This window comes from Mobula hypostoma, chromosome 4, assembly GCF_963921235.1.
Source record: "Mobula hypostoma chromosome 4, sMobHyp1.1, whole genome shotgun sequence".
Classification (NCBI taxonomy): domain Eukaryota; kingdom Metazoa; phylum Chordata; class Chondrichthyes; order Myliobatiformes; family Myliobatidae; genus Mobula; species Mobula hypostoma.
The window spans coordinates 37,667,818-37,684,483 of NC_086100.1; the positions used below are offsets into that span (position 1 = coordinate 37,667,818).

The 16,666-nt window shown below is 40.9% G+C and overlaps 1 protein-coding gene across 2 annotated transcripts in view; it reads right to left on the reverse strand.

Annotated features, from left to right (window-relative positions):
* The window catches only part of ccdc39 (coiled-coil domain 39 molecular ruler complex subunit), a 115,994-nt gene that overhangs the window by 8,538 nt on the left and 90,790 nt on the right, over positions 1-16,666 (reverse strand). For both annotated transcript variants that reach the window (XM_063044854.1, XM_063044855.1), the window contains exons 16-17: positions 14,369-14,475; positions 1,144-1,284 (exon numbers count right to left, since the gene is read on the reverse strand). In XM_063044854.1, the coding sequence (XP_062900924.1) occupies positions 1,144-1,284; positions 14,369-14,475 (248 nt within the window). The remainder of the gene's footprint in view (positions 1-1,143; positions 1,285-14,368; positions 14,476-16,666) is intronic.

Genomic DNA, 16,666 nt, shown 5'->3' on the forward strand with positions numbered 1-16,666 from the left:
GATGTAGGTCAGATGATGTCTGTGGATGTTATCAATCCCGCACTACCCATTTTTGTCACTACAGATGCTGCCTGATCTCCTCAGTAATTTCGAACATGTCATGTTTCGGGACTTTCAGGCGTTTTTTTTTTGCATTTGAGATTTAGTAAAGCTATTTGGAAGTTGCTCATATTTCATATTTTTAAATTTTTCTACCTGAGTGGTTCCTGACAATAATTAAAGTATTTTCAACTGTTTATTGCCTAGTAAATATTGTATTATATAAAAAACTAAAAGAAAAAAATTGCGAAAATATGAAAATGGTTAATGCCATAAATCCTGTACTCAGCAACCTCAGTGACAAGAAATAGAATGTTTGGGTTGGCATGTTTGGTTTGATAAAAGCTTATGAACTTTATTTGTTATCTGGTTCTGTCTCCAGAAATGCATCCTGACTTGCTGAGTGTTTTCAGTTTTATGCTTGATGGAATTAATAATCTATTTTGATGTCATCAAGCTAAAACCTTTGTAAATATCAAAAATTTTGGACCAGAAGCTCCTGCCAGCTATCAACTAGTGGGCAAACTGAAGATCTACTTCAGCAATTTCTATACCCAAACTCACCCACTCTTCAAAGTTGAGAGACTGCAGGCCAGCATGGTCTTACACGTTGTAATTCATGTATTGTTAAGGTGGTAGGATAAAAACAAAATCTACCTGTGTATTATCAGCTGTAAAAATTCAGACCATATTGGGCATTGGGAAAGAGTCAAGAACTTGTTGAAATTAAGCAGAATAAAGAATTAATATTGATTAAAATGTTCAATTAAATGTAAATGCAAAACGTAAATTTATGTAAAACGGCTATTCATCTACCTGTGCAGGCTTTTCAAGTAGGTTTCTCAAGAGCTGAAGAATTGCAGCAGAGTTTGCACAGTAGCATGTGGAATTTAATGTTGGCATGCTGGTGGGAAATGCATTTGAATGCAATCACCCTCAAAGATTGTGGCCGGTAAATTCAGAATTAAAATTGTGAACTTAATCAATGGCATACTGTATAAGGAACTTTAAGGAATACTGATTTGTACAATGGTTTACAAATGCAAAAGTGGATTATAAGAATCTGACTATTCTATCAAAACACTAATATTTATGTGTACATACGTGTTTGGTCACCCTTTCCAGTTTGACTTTCTGATCATCCAGTTCTTTTATGAGATAAACAGTTTTATCTTGTTTTTCTTGAGAAGTTATCTGCAGTGTTGATTCTTCCTTTAGCAAGTTGTCTAAGGTGTTTGTCATACACTAAGGAAAGAAACCACAAAGTTTATTTTCATTCTGGAATGTAAATGTATAGGGAATAATAATTTAAAATGCCTTTTCTGATCTTTAGTATATATTTTTATTTGAAAATATCCTTCATTCAAATCATAAGCACATAATACAGCACCTCAAAGTCTTCATTTTCATAGCAATTCATGCTATTTCCATAAATGAAAACACTGCAGATGCGAAAAATCTGAAATAAGAAAATAGTCAGGCTGCATCCATGGTAAAGGAAATAACTTAAGTGTTTCAGGTGGAAGATCCTTGATCAAAACTTGGAAAGATGGAAAATATCGTAAGTTACTTTCAAATTTCAGAAACAATAGGAGAGAGCATACCTTTGATAGGGTGGGACTAAGATTATGAAAAAACTTCTGATGAAATCATCTTCAATTGCAGCTCCTCCCAATCACAAGACAATAGGAGCTACTGATGAATGGAACAATAGGATTTGTTTGGAGCTGCTAAAAAACAACCTCGCTTTCATTGTGATTGGTTTTGGTCACACTCACACATCAATTTGTGAACCAAAATGAGTCCAAGTGGAAAAAGGCAATTTGCCCTTGCATATAGAGACTTTGACCTGCTGCTGGCAATCAACAGTCTGATACGAGTGAGTCTTTCCTGTTGGACTTGGCTGAAGGCTTTTTGCGACATACAAACAAGTTAGGAGGCTGTACAGCCGTGCCTTACTCCAATTTTGATCTGGAAGCTTTCTACCTCCAATCCATAGAATACTACTGTGGAAGTGATGTCTAATCCAATACTTCTTTCCTTTCTAAATCCCATTTTGAAAACGCATACTTCACAGGTGCATGTAAGATTCTGTCAAATGCTTCCTCCTGAACTGAGTTGACCAGGTAAGTGTTCACCCTTGTCCTGTGTCAATATCATCAGCAGTAAGCCAAGGCTTTTGGCAATCGTCTTACCCAATACAGCAGAAGTCTGGCCCAGATGAATCACCGAGCCCAGCAGGAATGTTGACTTGATTGGCAAAAACCTTGGACAGAACCTTGAAATCTGTATTTAACTCTGAGATGGGTTGCTAATTAACTATTTCTTCCCTCTTCTTGCTCTCTTGTTCAAGAAGGTGTTGATGCCCATCCTTCATGAATTCTAATATGCTGGCATTTTCCAACAGCTCCGGGCCAAAAGAGTTCCATGGAGCCAAATACAATTCAACTGGCATACTGTTACTTCCAGGAGTTTTGCATGTCTAAAAATGGCTACGCTTGTCAACTCATCTAGGATTAATGGTTGTTCCCAAGTCTTCTAAAACCTCTAAATTAGAAAACCTAAGTTCTGTGGGATTGTAATGCCAGTGTCTTTTCGAAGATGTAACCTGGCACTGAATGATTTGCGGATTCTTAATATATCAGGCTGTGGGGATGTTACTGGTATATCATTCTCTTTAGGCTTTGAATTCAAAATCTTCCCCATGAATCTATTTTTGAAGTATTGAGAGTCATGTCTAAATAATCTTATAGACTTTTTCAAGGAAGTTACCAGGAAAGTTGATGAAGGCAAGGCAGTGGATGTTGACTACATGGACTATAGCAAGGCTTTTGACAAGGACCCGCATAGGAGTTTAGTAAAGTAGGTTCAGTCAAATGGCATTCAAGATGAGATAGTCAATTGGATTTGACATTGGCTTCGCAAAATAAGTCAGAGAGTGGTAGTAGACTGGAGGCCTGTGATTAGTGGTTTTCTGCAGGGATCGATGCTGAGTCCATTGTTTGTCATTGATATCAATGACCTGGATAATAATTTTATAAACTGGATCAGCAAATTTGTGTCTGTTATTGAGTGTGTAGGGGATTACTACAGTATTTCACTATGTAACCATTGATTTATTAGCTAGAATGAAACCTGTGTACTTTTGACCCCTCGAGAAAAACGAATGTAGCCGAGTAAAGAGATAGGGTGATTGATTTATTAGCTAGAGTAAAAGTTACAGCGATATGCTAATACAGTTAAGCAAGAAGGGGGAAAGAATGCTATGTGAAACAGGGAGGCAGGCATTCAGAGGCTAGCCCACTGACTGTCTCAGCTTTGGTTTGCAAATTAAAGTTTAAACATTTCTTGAAGAATTTTCAGCGCCTCCTTGTCATTTGTAAAACCACGACAGTACTCAACATCCATCCCTATCTACCAGGAGAAGACTGCACATTCTTTCCTGAAGTTGGCATATTTCTTGATTTCCTCTCCATTTCATCCTTAAGGACGAACAATCTCTTGATATTCACCTTGATTTCTTTCCTGTGCCTTGGGGAATCAAATAGTGGCTTCACACTTCTCAAAATTGCATTCTCCCTCTTGAATTGAAACTCTAGGATCAGCAATAATATTTAATATTCCTCTACATCACTTGTGGTCTTTGTTCAAGCAACAAGCAACCAACAAGAATACACATATGCTGGAGGAACTCGGCAGGTCCCGGCAGCATCTATGGAAATTTAAAATAAAGTCTACAATTCAGGTCGAGACCGTTCAGTAGGATTAACCAACAGGAGTAATTGTTTTGATGGGTTTAACAGTATTTTTTTGGGATATATTCCAGCTGCTATCTTAAACCTCGGAGGACCACATAATGTTGTTGGGGGAAGAGCGTTTAACTGATCTCTGAAGTTTCCTCTGTTCTCTCTTTTTAATCTTGCCTTTATTTGAATATAGAAAATAGTTATGAACTTATGCTCTAAGATTAACTATGTCACCACTCTTTTCTCAGAGAATTCTTTATGATGACATTACTGATTAACCTCAACACAATGAAGGTATTTAAAAATGTTACCATTTTCAAAATGCAGTTTAATATTTTAAGTTGGTTTTTATTCTAATGTTTAAAGGTCATTGACTTAACCTAAACTTTAATCATCCTTCTGAAGGTGTTATCCAAACCTGCTGAAAATCTTCTTAGAACATAGAAAACCTACAGCACAATACAGGCCCTTCAGCCCACAAAGCTGTGCCGAACATGTCCTTATCTTAGAACTACCTAGGCTTTACCCATAGCACTCTATTTTTCTATGCTCCATGTATCCATCTAGGAGTCTCTTAAAAGACCCAATCATTATTGCCTCCACCACCGCCTGCAGCCCATTCCACGCACTCACCACTTTCTGCATAAAAAACTTACCCCTGACATCTCCTCTGTACCTTCTTCCAAGCACCTTAAAACTATACCCTCTCATGCTAGCCATTTCAGCCCTGGGAAAAAGCCTCTGACTATCCACACGATCAATGCCTCTCATCATCTTGTACACCTCTATCAGGTCACCTCTCATCCTCCGTCACTCCAAGGAGAAAAGGCCGAGTTTGCACAACCTATTCTCATAAGGCATGCTCCCCAACCTGAGCAAATATCCTTGTAAATATGCTGTACACCATTTATATGGCTTCCACATCCTTCCTGTAGTGAGGCAACCAGAATTGAGCACAGTACTCCAAGTGGGGTCTGACCAGGGTCCTATATGGCTGCAACATTACCTCTCAGCTCTTAAACTCAGTCCAATGATTGATGAAGGCCAATGCACCGTATGCCTTCTAAAGCACAGAGTCAACCTGCGTAGCAGCTTTGAGTGTCTTATGGACTCGGGCCCCAAGATCCCCCTGATCCTCCACACTGCCAAGAAACTTGCCATTAATTTTTTGAGGAACTGGTGCAGGAAGCAAGGATTTACATTCTTGGACCATTGGGGTATGTTTCGGGGTAAGGATGAATTGTACAAAAGGGACGGGTTGCACCTTAATAAGCGGGGCACCAGCATTCTGGCAGGCAGGTTTGCCTCTGCGACATGGGTGTGTTTAAACTAAGTAGTGGGGCTGAGGGGACGAACTGGAAATATAAGGATGAAGATAAAGGGAAAGTGAGAATAAGAAAAGTTAAGAAAGACAGCAGAATCAACAGAGCAGAAAACTCAAGAAGGGATCGTACAGTATGGCCAAGTGAAATAGGAATTGATATGGGAGGTGGGGGGAGTAATGAATTAAAAGTATTATATATGAATGCACGGAGTATAAGAAATAAAGTAGATGAGCTTGAGGCACAGTTGGAAATTGGTAAGTATGATGTTGTGGGAATAACAGAGACACGGCTTCAAGTGGACAGGGCCTGGGAAATGAATATTCAAGGTTATACGTCCTATCGAAAGGACAGACTGATGGGCAGAGGGGGTGGGGTGGCTCTGTTGGTGAGGAATGATATTCAGTCCCTTGCGAGGGGGGGGGACATAGAATCAGGAGATGTAGAGTCAGTATGGATAGAACTGAGAAATTCTAAGGGTAGAAAGACCCTGATGGGAGTTATCTACAGGCCCCCAAACAGTAGTCTGGATGTAGGGTGTAAGTTGAATCAAGAGTTAAAATTGGCATGTCGCAAAGGTAATACTACAGTTGTTATGGTAGACTGGAGGAATCAGGTTGGTACTGGACTCCAAGAAAGGGAGTTTGTGGAGTCCCTCCGAGATGGATTCTTAGAACAGCTTGTACTGGAGCCTACCAGAGAGAATGCAATTCTAGATTTAGTGTTGTGCAATGAACTGGATTTGATCAGGGACCTCGAGGTAAAGGAGCCATTAGAAGGTAGTGACCATAATATGATAAGTTTTAATCTACAATTTGAGAGGGAGAAGGGAAACTCGGAAGTGTCAGTATTATAGTTGAACAAAGGGAACTAAGGTGCTATGTGGGAGGAGCTGGCCAAAGTTCAATGGAACAATACCCTAGCAGGGATGACAGTGGAACAGCAATGGCAAGTGTTTCTGGGAATAATGCGGAAGGTGCAGGATCAGTTCGTTCCAAAGAGGAAGAAAGATCCTAAGGGGAGGCCGTGGCTGACAAGGGAAGTAATGGACAGTATTAAAAATAAAAGAGAAGAAGTATAACATAGCAAAGACGAGTGGGAAGCTGGAGGATTGGGAAACTTTTAAACAGCAACAGAAGGTAACTAAAAAGGCAATACACGGAGAAAAAATAAGGTACGAAGGTAAACTAGCCAAGAATACAAAGGAGGATAGTAAAAGCTTCTTTAGGTATGTGAAAAGGAAAAAAATAGTTAAGACCAAGATTGGGCCCTTGAAGACAGAAACGGGTGAATTTATTATGGGGAACAAGGAAATGGCAGATGAATTGAACAGGTACTTTGGATCTGTCTTCACTGGGGAAGACACAAACAATCTCCCAGATATAATAGTGGCCAAAGGACCTAGGGTAATGGATGAACGGAAGGAAATTTATATTAGGCAGGAAATGGTGTTGGATAGACTGTTGGGTCTGAAGGCTGATAAGTCCCCAGGACCTGATGGTCTGCATCCCAGGGTACTTAAGAAGGTGGCTTTAGAAATCGTGGCTGCATTGGTAATCATTTTCCAAAGTTCTATAGATTCAGGATCAGTTCCTGTGGATTGGAGGGTGGCTAATGTTGTCCCTCTCTTCAAGAAGGGAGGAAGAGAGAAAACAGGGAATTATAGACCGGTTAGCCTGACGTCGGTGGTGGGAAAGATGCTGGAGTCAATTACAAAAGATGAAATTACGACACATCTGGATAGCAGTAACAGGATCGGTCCGAGTCAGCATGGATTTACGAAGGAGAAATCGTGCTTGATTAATCTTCTGGAAATTTTTGAGGATGTAACTATGAAAATGGACAAAGGAGGGCCAGTGGATGTAGTGTACCTGGACTTTCAGAAAGCCTTTGATAAAGTCCAACATAGGAGATTAGTGGGCAAAATTAGGGCACATGGTATTGAGGGCAGAGTACTGACATGGATTGAAAATTGGCTGGCTGATAGAAAACAAAGAGTAGCGATTAACGGGTCCCTTTCGGAATGGCAGGTGGTGACCAGTGGGGTACCGCAGGGTTCAGTGCTGGGACCGCAGCTGTTTACAATATATATTAATGATTTAGATGAGGGAATTAAAAGTGACATTAGCAAATTTGCCGATGACACAAAGCTGGGTGGCAGTGTGAAATGTGAGGAGGATGTTATGAGAATGCAGGGTGACTTGGACAGGCTGGGTGAGTGGGCAGATGCAGTTTAATGTGGATAAATGTGAGGTTATCCACCTTGGTGGTAAGAACAGGAAGGCAGATTATTATCTAAATGGAGTCAATTTAGGAAAAGGGGAAGTACAACGAGATCTAGGTGTTCTTGTACATCAGTCACTGAAAGCAAGCATGCAAGTACAGCGGGCTGTGAAGAAAGCTAATGGCATGCTGGCCTTCATAACAAGGGGAATTGAGTACAAGAGCATAGACAATAGGTGCAGGAGTAGGCCCTTCGGCCCTTCAAGCCAGCACCGCCATTCACTGTGATCATGGCTGATCATCCACTATCAGTATCCACTTCCTGCCCTATCCCCATAACCTTTGATTCTGCTATCTTTAAGAGCTCTATCCATCTCTTTTTTGAAAGCATCCAGAGACTTGGCCTCCACAGCCTTCTGGGGCAGAGCATTCCATATATCCACCACTCTCTGGGTGAAGAAGTTTTTCCTCAACTCCATTCTAAATGGCCTACCCCTAGTTGTTAAACTGTGGCCTCTGGTTCTGGACTCGCCCATCAGCGGGAACATGCTTCCTGCCTGCAGCGTGTTCAATCCCTTAATAATCTTATATGTTTCAACAAGATCCCCTCTCAGTCTTATAAATTCCAGAGTATACAAGCCCAGTTGCTCCAATCTTTCGACATATGACAGTCCCACCATCCCGGGAATTAATCTTGTGAACCTATGCTGCACTCCTTCAATAGCAAGAATGTCCTTTCTCAAATTTGGAGACCAAAACTGCACACAATACTCCAGGTGTGGTCTCACCAGGGCCCTGTACAGCTGCAGAAGGACCTCTTTGCTCTTATACTCAATTCCCCTTGTTATGAAGGCCAGCATGCCATTAGCTTTCTTCACTGCCTACTGTACTTGCATGCTTGCTTTCAGTGACTGATGTACAAGAACACCTAGATCTCGTTGTGCTTCCCCTTTTCCTAACTTGACTCCATTTAGATAATAATCTTCCGAAAGGGACCCGTTAATCGCTACTCTTTGTTTTCTGTCAGCCAGCCAATTTTCAATCCATGTCAGTACTCTGCCCCCAATATCATGTGCCCTAATTTTGCCCACTAATCTCCTATATAGGACTTTTCTGAAAGTCCAGGTACACCACATCCATTGGCTCTCCCTTGTCCATTTTCATAGTGACATCCTCAAAAAATTCTAGAAGATTAGTCAAGCACGATTTCCCCTTCGTAAATCCATGCTGACTTGGACCAATCCTGTTACTACTATCCAGATGTGTTGTAATTCAATCTTTCATAATTGACTCCAGCATCTTTACCACCACCGACGTCAGGCAAACCGGTCTATAATTCCCTGTTTTCCCTCTTCCTCCCTTCTTGAAGAGAGGGACAACATTAGCCACCCTCCAATCCACAGGAACTGATCCTGAATCGATAGAACATTGGAAAATGATTACCAATGCGTCCACGATTTCTAAAGCCACCTCCTTAAGTACCCTGGGATGCAGACCATCAGGTCCTGGGGACTTATCAGCCTTCAGACTCAACAGCCTATCCAACACCATTTCCTGCCTAATATAAATTTCCTTCAATTCATCCATTACCCTAGGTCCTTTGGCCATTATTACATCTGGTAGATTGTTTGTGTCTTCCCTAGTGAAGACAGATCCAAAGTACCTGTTCAACTCATCTGCCATTTCCTTGTTCCCCATAATAAATTCACCCGCTTCTGTCTTCAAGGGCCAAATTTTGGTCTTAACTATTTTTTTTCATTTTCACAGAGGTCCTTCTGCAGCTGTACAGGGCCCTGGTGAGACCACACCTGGAGTACTGTGTGCAGTTTTGGTCTTCAAATTTGAGGAAGGACATTCTTGCTACTGAGGGAGTGCAGCTTAGGTTCACAGGGTTAATTCTCTGGATGGTGGGACTGTCATATGTCGAAAGATTGGAGCGACTGGGCTTGTATACTCTGGAATTTAGAAGGCTGAGAGGGGATCTTGTTGAAACATATAAGATTATTAAGGGATTGGACACACTGGAGGCAGGAAGCATGTTCCCGCTGATGGGTGAGTCCAGAACCAGAGGCCACAGTTTAAGAATAAGGGGTAGGCCATTTAGAACGGAGTTGATGAAAAACCTTTTCACCCAGAGAGTGGTGGATATATGGAATGCTCTGCCCCAGAAGGCTGTGGAGGCCAAGTCTCTGGATGCTTTCAAGAAACAGATGGATAGAGCTCTTAAAGATAGCGGAATCAAAGGTTATGGGGATAAGGCAGGAACTGGATACTGATAGTGGATGATCAGCCATGATCACAGTGAATGGCGGTGCAGGCTCGAAGGGCCGAATGGCCTACTCCTGCACCTATTGTCTATTGTCTAATAAGATATTCTGCCATCATATTTGACCTACCAAAATGAACCACTTCACACTTATCTGGGTTGAACTTCATCTGCCACTTCTCAGCCCAGTTTTGCATCCTATCAATGTCCCACTGTAACCTCTGACAGCCCTCCACACTATCCACAACACCCCCAACCTTTGTGTCATCAGCAAATTTACTAACCCATCCCTCCCCTTCCTCATCCAGGTCGTTTATAAATATCACAAAGAGTAAGGGTCCCAGAACAGATCCCTGAGGCACACCACTGGTCACCAGCCTCCATGTAGAATATGACCTGTCTACAACCATTCTTTGTCTCCTGTGGACAAGCCAATTCTGGATCCACAAACCAAGGTCCCCTTGGATCTCATGCCTCCTTACCTTCTCAATAAACCTTGCATGGGATACCTTATCAAATGCCTTGCTAAAATCCATATACACTATATCTACGGCTCTACCTTCATCAATGCATTTAGTCACATCCTCAAAAAATTCAATCAGGCTCATAAGGCATGACCTGGCTTTGACAAAGCCATGTTGACTATTCCTAATCATATCATTTCCTGAGGAGACTGAGGTCCTTTAACATCTGCCGGACGATGCTGAGGATGTTCTACGAGTCTGTGGTGGCCAGTGCTATCATGTTTGCTGTTGTGTGCTGGGGCAGCAGGCTGAGGGTAGCAGATACCAACATCAACAAACTCATTCGTAAGGCCAGTGATGTTGTAGGGATGGAACTGGACTCTCTCACGGTGGTGTCTGAAAAGAGGATGCTGTTTGAGTTGCATGCCATCTTGGACAATGTCTCCCATCCATTACATAATGTACTGGGTGGGCACAGGAGTACATTCAGCCAGAGACTCATTCCACCGAGATGCAGCACAGAGCAGGAAGTCATTCCTGCCTGTGGCCACCAAACTTTACAACTCCTCCCTTGGAGGGTCAGACACCCTGAGCCAATAGGCTGGTCCTGGACTTATTTCATAATTTACATATTACTATTTAACTACTTATGGTTCTATTACTATTTGTTATTTATGGTGGAACTGTAATGAAAACTAATTTCCCCTGGGATCAATAAAGTATGACTATGACTATGACTATCATGCCTCTCCAAATGTTCATAAATCCTGCCTTTCAGCATCTTCTCCATCAACTTACCAACCACTGAAGTAAGACTTACTGGTCTATAATTTCCTGGACTATCCCTATTCCCTTTCTTCTATAAGGGAACAACATCTGCAACCCTCCAGTCCTCTTGAACCTCCCTCTTCCTCATTGATGATGCAAAGATTATCGCTAAAGGCTCAGCAATCTCCTCCCTCGCTTCCCACAGTAGCCTGGGGTACATCCCATCCAGTCCCGGTGACTTATCCAACTTGATACTTTCCAAAAGCTCCAGCACATCCTCTTCCTTCATACCTCCATGCTCAAGCTTTTCAGTCCACTGCAAGTCATCCCTACAATCACCAAGATCCTTTTCCGTAGTTAATACTGAAGCAAAATATTAATTAAGTACCTCTGCCATCTCCTCCAGTTCCATACACACTTTTCCACTGTCACACTTAATTGGTCCTATTCTCTCATGTCTTATGCTCTTGCTCTTCACATACTTGTACAATGCCTTGAGGCTTTGCTTAATCCTGTCTGCCAAGGCCTTCTCATGGCCCATTCTGGCTATCCTAATTTCATTCTTAAACTCCTTCCTGCTAGCCTTAATCATCTCTAGATCTCTATCATTACCTAGTTTCTTGAACCTTTCATAAGCTCTTCTTTTTTGAACCTTTTGTAAGCTCTTCTATCCTTCTCAATTTTTGCTGAAAAGTTTAGACCAGCATATCTGGAGTTGATGGATTGGTTAATAAGATTGTAATGAAGACTAGAGTTGATGATTTTGATATTTTGAATCACTATCTGGAGAAATTTCTAATCATTTAGTACTGGATGTCATATGGACCGTTTGATCAATTACAGAAATCAGAAGGGGTTTTGATGAGCAGAAGCAAATGGGGCAGCATGAAACAACCTGTTTGGAGAAAATGAGAACAGGCCAGATTAGAAGGCAATAAAGAAACTAGGTGAATGTAATCTCATACTATTTGGCAATACAGTAGTAATGAAACAATGAAGAAATATATTTTGGTCAAATGCATCAATAACTTTTTGGTAGTAACCTATGATATGATTTGTCATGTTGATAAAAGCCATTTCAGTGTTGCGGCAAGATTGGATACCTAACTGGACATTGTCAAAAATGAGATTCTGCAAATTAAGCACAGGTTTGGGATAGCAAATTAAAAAGATGGCAGAAAAGCTAAAAAAAAAAACAGATTTCAGGTCAAGGACAGAGAGAGCCTTATAGTGAGTCTTATGTGGTGAGCAACATTCCCTCTAATTTGTAAAGTCCAGTGTGCGCCAAAGGTCTTGAGCTTTGCAATATTTTGCCCAGTGACAACATGTATGCACTGAATTTTATATATTGAGGAATTCATTTTAACAGCTAGCAAAACACTGCTAATAAGAACTTTGATCTCCTCTGGGTTTGATAGTTCTCGCTTTCGTTCATCTGCACTTTCACAAAACATACTTAGCAGACCTGTAGTGGATAATGTAGGATTTTCTTGCCGGAACTTTTGCACACCATCCATATGTGACTTGCTTGCTTAATGACACTTTAAAAAATCTAGTTTCCAAATATCACTCCACTCCTTCCCACTTGCAAATTCTGCAGCAACTGTTGCATCTCAACAATATATGCTGGTAACACCAGTTTCTGGAGTGTACATAAATATTTCTTGTAGCTGCATGTTCCTGATCACGTTCCTGAGCTTTCGGTGTAGCAGTTTCTACTGTTTCATTAAGCAATTCTGCTTTAAATGAACTAGCAGTTCTTTTGCGCTTCACCCCCTTTGCTTCTTTGGAATTCGATACAGTGAATCAATAACTTCTTCAATAAAATCAGTATAAGCCAGTTCTAAAATTACAGACACCATTCACATAACAAACCGGAAATGGAAATGTGATTGTGTACAACGACTGGATGCTGAAATGAGATGTAAACTGAGTTCATTTCGACGTGCTTGTTGATAGAATTCTGTGTGGAGAACAAAGCCTCTAAGAATTATTGGGCTGCTTGTTGACAGGCTTGGCCTAGGTTAGTGACACTGGTTCAGTTGAATTGATGTGCTTCACTGTCACAATGTATAGATATAAGGGAAAGTTAATCACGGCAGTTTATAGCCAGTTGATGTTCATGTACCCATGTTGATAGCTTCCTACCAGTCTGTCCAATATAATGCTTGTCGTGTCAAGTCGTCGATCCAGATCCAGGGGCCAGTTCACACCTAATTATATGCATCAATCAATGAGGACGACGTTAACCCTACATAACGGTCGACTAACACAGCCCGGACAACAATTATCACCTAATCGGATTTTAACGAATCAATTGCGGATTGCATAATCGGTATCCAATAGAAATGGCACATATACCTCCCCCCCCCACACACACACACAAACAGACCAATCACACGACACATAAAAGATGAACAATGTAGATTACCAAAATTTCATTCAAAGTTGCAATAATGATGTTGCCTAGCTGGGTAACAAAACGTCTGCAAGCCAGCTTGGCGATCTAGTCCACAACAACAGGGTGGTGCATATAGAATGAGCTGCCAAAGAAAACAGTTAGGACAAGTACAATAGAACATAGAACAGTACAGCACAGTACAGCCTTTCAGTCCATGATGTTGTGCCAACCCTATAACCTACTCCAAGATCAATCTCACCCTTTCCTCCCATATAGCTTTCTATTTTCATTCCATCCATGTGCCTACTATCTAAGAGAATCTTAAATGTCTCTAAAGTATTTGTGTCTACCACCAACCCTGGTATCACGTTTCATGCACCTACTACTCACTCTGTAAAAAACCTACCTCTGACATCCTACTTGTGACATTTCTTCTACACTTTCTTCTAAACAACTTAAAGTTATGCCTGCAATAACAATGTTTAAAAGGCATTTGGATAAGTGCATGGAAAGGTATGGTTTAGAGGGATACAGACTAAATAGAGGAAAATGATTGATGTGTACATGTTGCACCAAAGGGCCCATATCCATGCACTAATACTCTATGTCTCTATGATACAGCAGTGGATGACTAATTTACCAAATTCAAATTCAAAGACCTGCCTAAATCATGGATTCTAACATAGCCTAAGCACAACAGTAATTGTACCTATCTGTAGCAAAAATGGCTGATGACTAAGAAAAATGACTATTTATTCACCTCCATAAATGCTACCTGACTTGCTGTTCCTTCAGCATCTTGTGCTTGTTGCTCAACATTTCCAGCATTTGCAGAATCTCATATTTATGATGACTGAGAGACTTCCATAAACTTATTAAAATATTTTCAGATGAATCAGTTGATCAGATAGACATAGTTAACAATACAAAAGATAATTAGCTGCTATTTCCAAAATGTGATAGATTAGGACCTGTTTTCCATCACTGTCATTTAAGACCTGCCTCAACACCAAATTCACGAGTAGGTGAATCAGCAAGGAAATTTGGGGTCTTATGAAAAAAAATGAAAAAACTGATTTTAATCAATTTTCCAATATTTCAGCAATATTATTGGGATCATGACTGTTTTAAATGATTACCTGAATGTCTTCCTGGAGTTCTCGAATCTGCCTGCGTTTGTATCTATATTTTTCATCAATGGCCCGTTTCTGTTCTTCCAACTTTAATTTATCCTCGTACTCTTCACCTGTTGATGTTATCAATTACATTTAAATATTTAAGTTTTGAAAGCATTGAACTAATCTTTTATATCCAGTTTAATATGACCGTAGACCACAACTAAACAAGCACATAAAAAATAACCTAATTGATCGAAAACAGACAACTTTCTGGATAAAGGAACTTCCTGATATTAGCTATCAGTTCAGGTATTGTCTTTTAATTCCATTTTTATGTCCTAATTGAAAATTGATGTTACCATCAGGTAGGAGGTACAGAAGCCTGAAGGCACACACTCAGCGATTCAGGAACAGCTTCTTCCCCTCTGCCATCAATTCCTAAATGGACATTGAACACTGCCTCACTTTTTTAATACATATTATTTCTGTTTTTGCATGATTTTTAATCTATCCAATACACGTATACTGTAATTGATTTACTTGTTTATTTTTACTTTTTTCCTTCTTTCTTATGTATTGCATTGAACTGCTACTGCTAAGTTAACAAATTTTACGACACATGCCGGTGATAATAAACCAGATTCTGATTCTGAAGTATGTGTATCTTCTAATCCTGTGTGATTTAAGGATTGAGAATTAAATCAAAGACATACCATTAATTTTGTAATCTATCATTAATAGCATAAATATTTTAGTAGCATATACAGCAAGGCTATATTAATAGAAGTGGCTCGGGATTTTCTGGAAATAAAACATAGTGCAGATGCTGAAATCTGGAGCAACACACAACTTGCTGAAAGAACTCAGGTTTCAGCAACATTGGTGGGAGAAAGAAATGTTCGATGTTTCAGGTCAAAACCCTGGATGAGTGCAGAGTGGAAAGAAGAAGGGGAGAGGAAAGAAAGGATTCTGAGTTTATCAGTGGACTAAGGAGTGTGTAAGATTGACAAACAGGTAGTGACAGGTAGGGGAGGATAAGTGGGGTGGAGATAGAGTTGGGAATCTGTGGTAAGTGCAAAAAGAAAGGCAAAAGACAGTGCAAAACTGGGGTCTCAGTGAACTGCAAGGAGAGAGCAGGAGTCAGGGTGCAAGTACTTGACAGGGAGCACAGTGGGAAGCAGGGCCCAAACGTGCACAAGAATCAGCACCTAGATCCAGGCCACTGGGATTTGCAGTCAAAAAGCACATTATTTTCAACAAGATGAGAAACAGATATTCTGATTTGCACTCTAGGCAAAAATGCATCATGAGGAATAAACAAAATATTCTTAGTTTATTTGGAATAATAGAATATACAAACTTGAACTTGGATTACCGAAGAACTAAACAAACAGATGATAATTATAAACATAGAAACATAGAAAATAGGTGCAGGAGTAGGCCATTCGGCCCTTCGAGCCTGCACCGCCATTTATTATGATCATGGCTGATCATCCAACTCAGAACCCCGCCCCAGCCTTCCCTCCATACCCCCTGACCCCTGTAGCCACAAGGGCCATATCTAACTCCCTCTTAAACATAGCCAATGAACTGGCCTCAACAGTTTGCTGTGGCAGAGAATTCCACAGATTCACCACTCTCTGTGTGAAGAATTTTTTCCTAATCTTGGTCCTAAAAGGCTTCCCCTCTATCCTCAAACTGTGACCCCTCGTTCTGGACTTCCCCAACATCGGGAACAATCTTCCTGCATCTAGCCTGTCCAATCCCTTTAGGATCTTATACGTTTCAATCAGATCCCCCCTCAATCTTCTAAATTCCAACGAGTACAAGCCCAGTTCATCCAGTCTTTCTTCATATGAAAGTCCTGCCATCCCAGGAATCAATCTGGTGAACCTTCTTTGTACTCCCTCTATGGCAAAGATGTCTTTCCTCAGATTAGGGGACCAAAACTGCACACAATACTCCAGGTGTGGTCTCACCAAGGCCTTGTACAACTGCAGTAGTACCTCCCTGCTCCTGTACTCCAATCCTCTCGCTATAAATGCCAGCATACCATTCGCCTTTTTCACCGCCTGCTGTACCTGCATGCCCACTTTCAATGACTGGTGTATAATGACACCCAGGTCTCGTTGCACCTCCCCTTTTCCTAATCGGCCACCATTCAGATAATAATCTGTTTTCCTATTTTTGCCACCAAAGTGGATAACTTCACATTTATCCACATTAAATTGCATCTGCCATGAGTTTGCCCACTCACCCAACCTATCCAAGTCACCCTGCATCCTCTTAGCATCCTCCTCACTGCTAACACTGCCACCC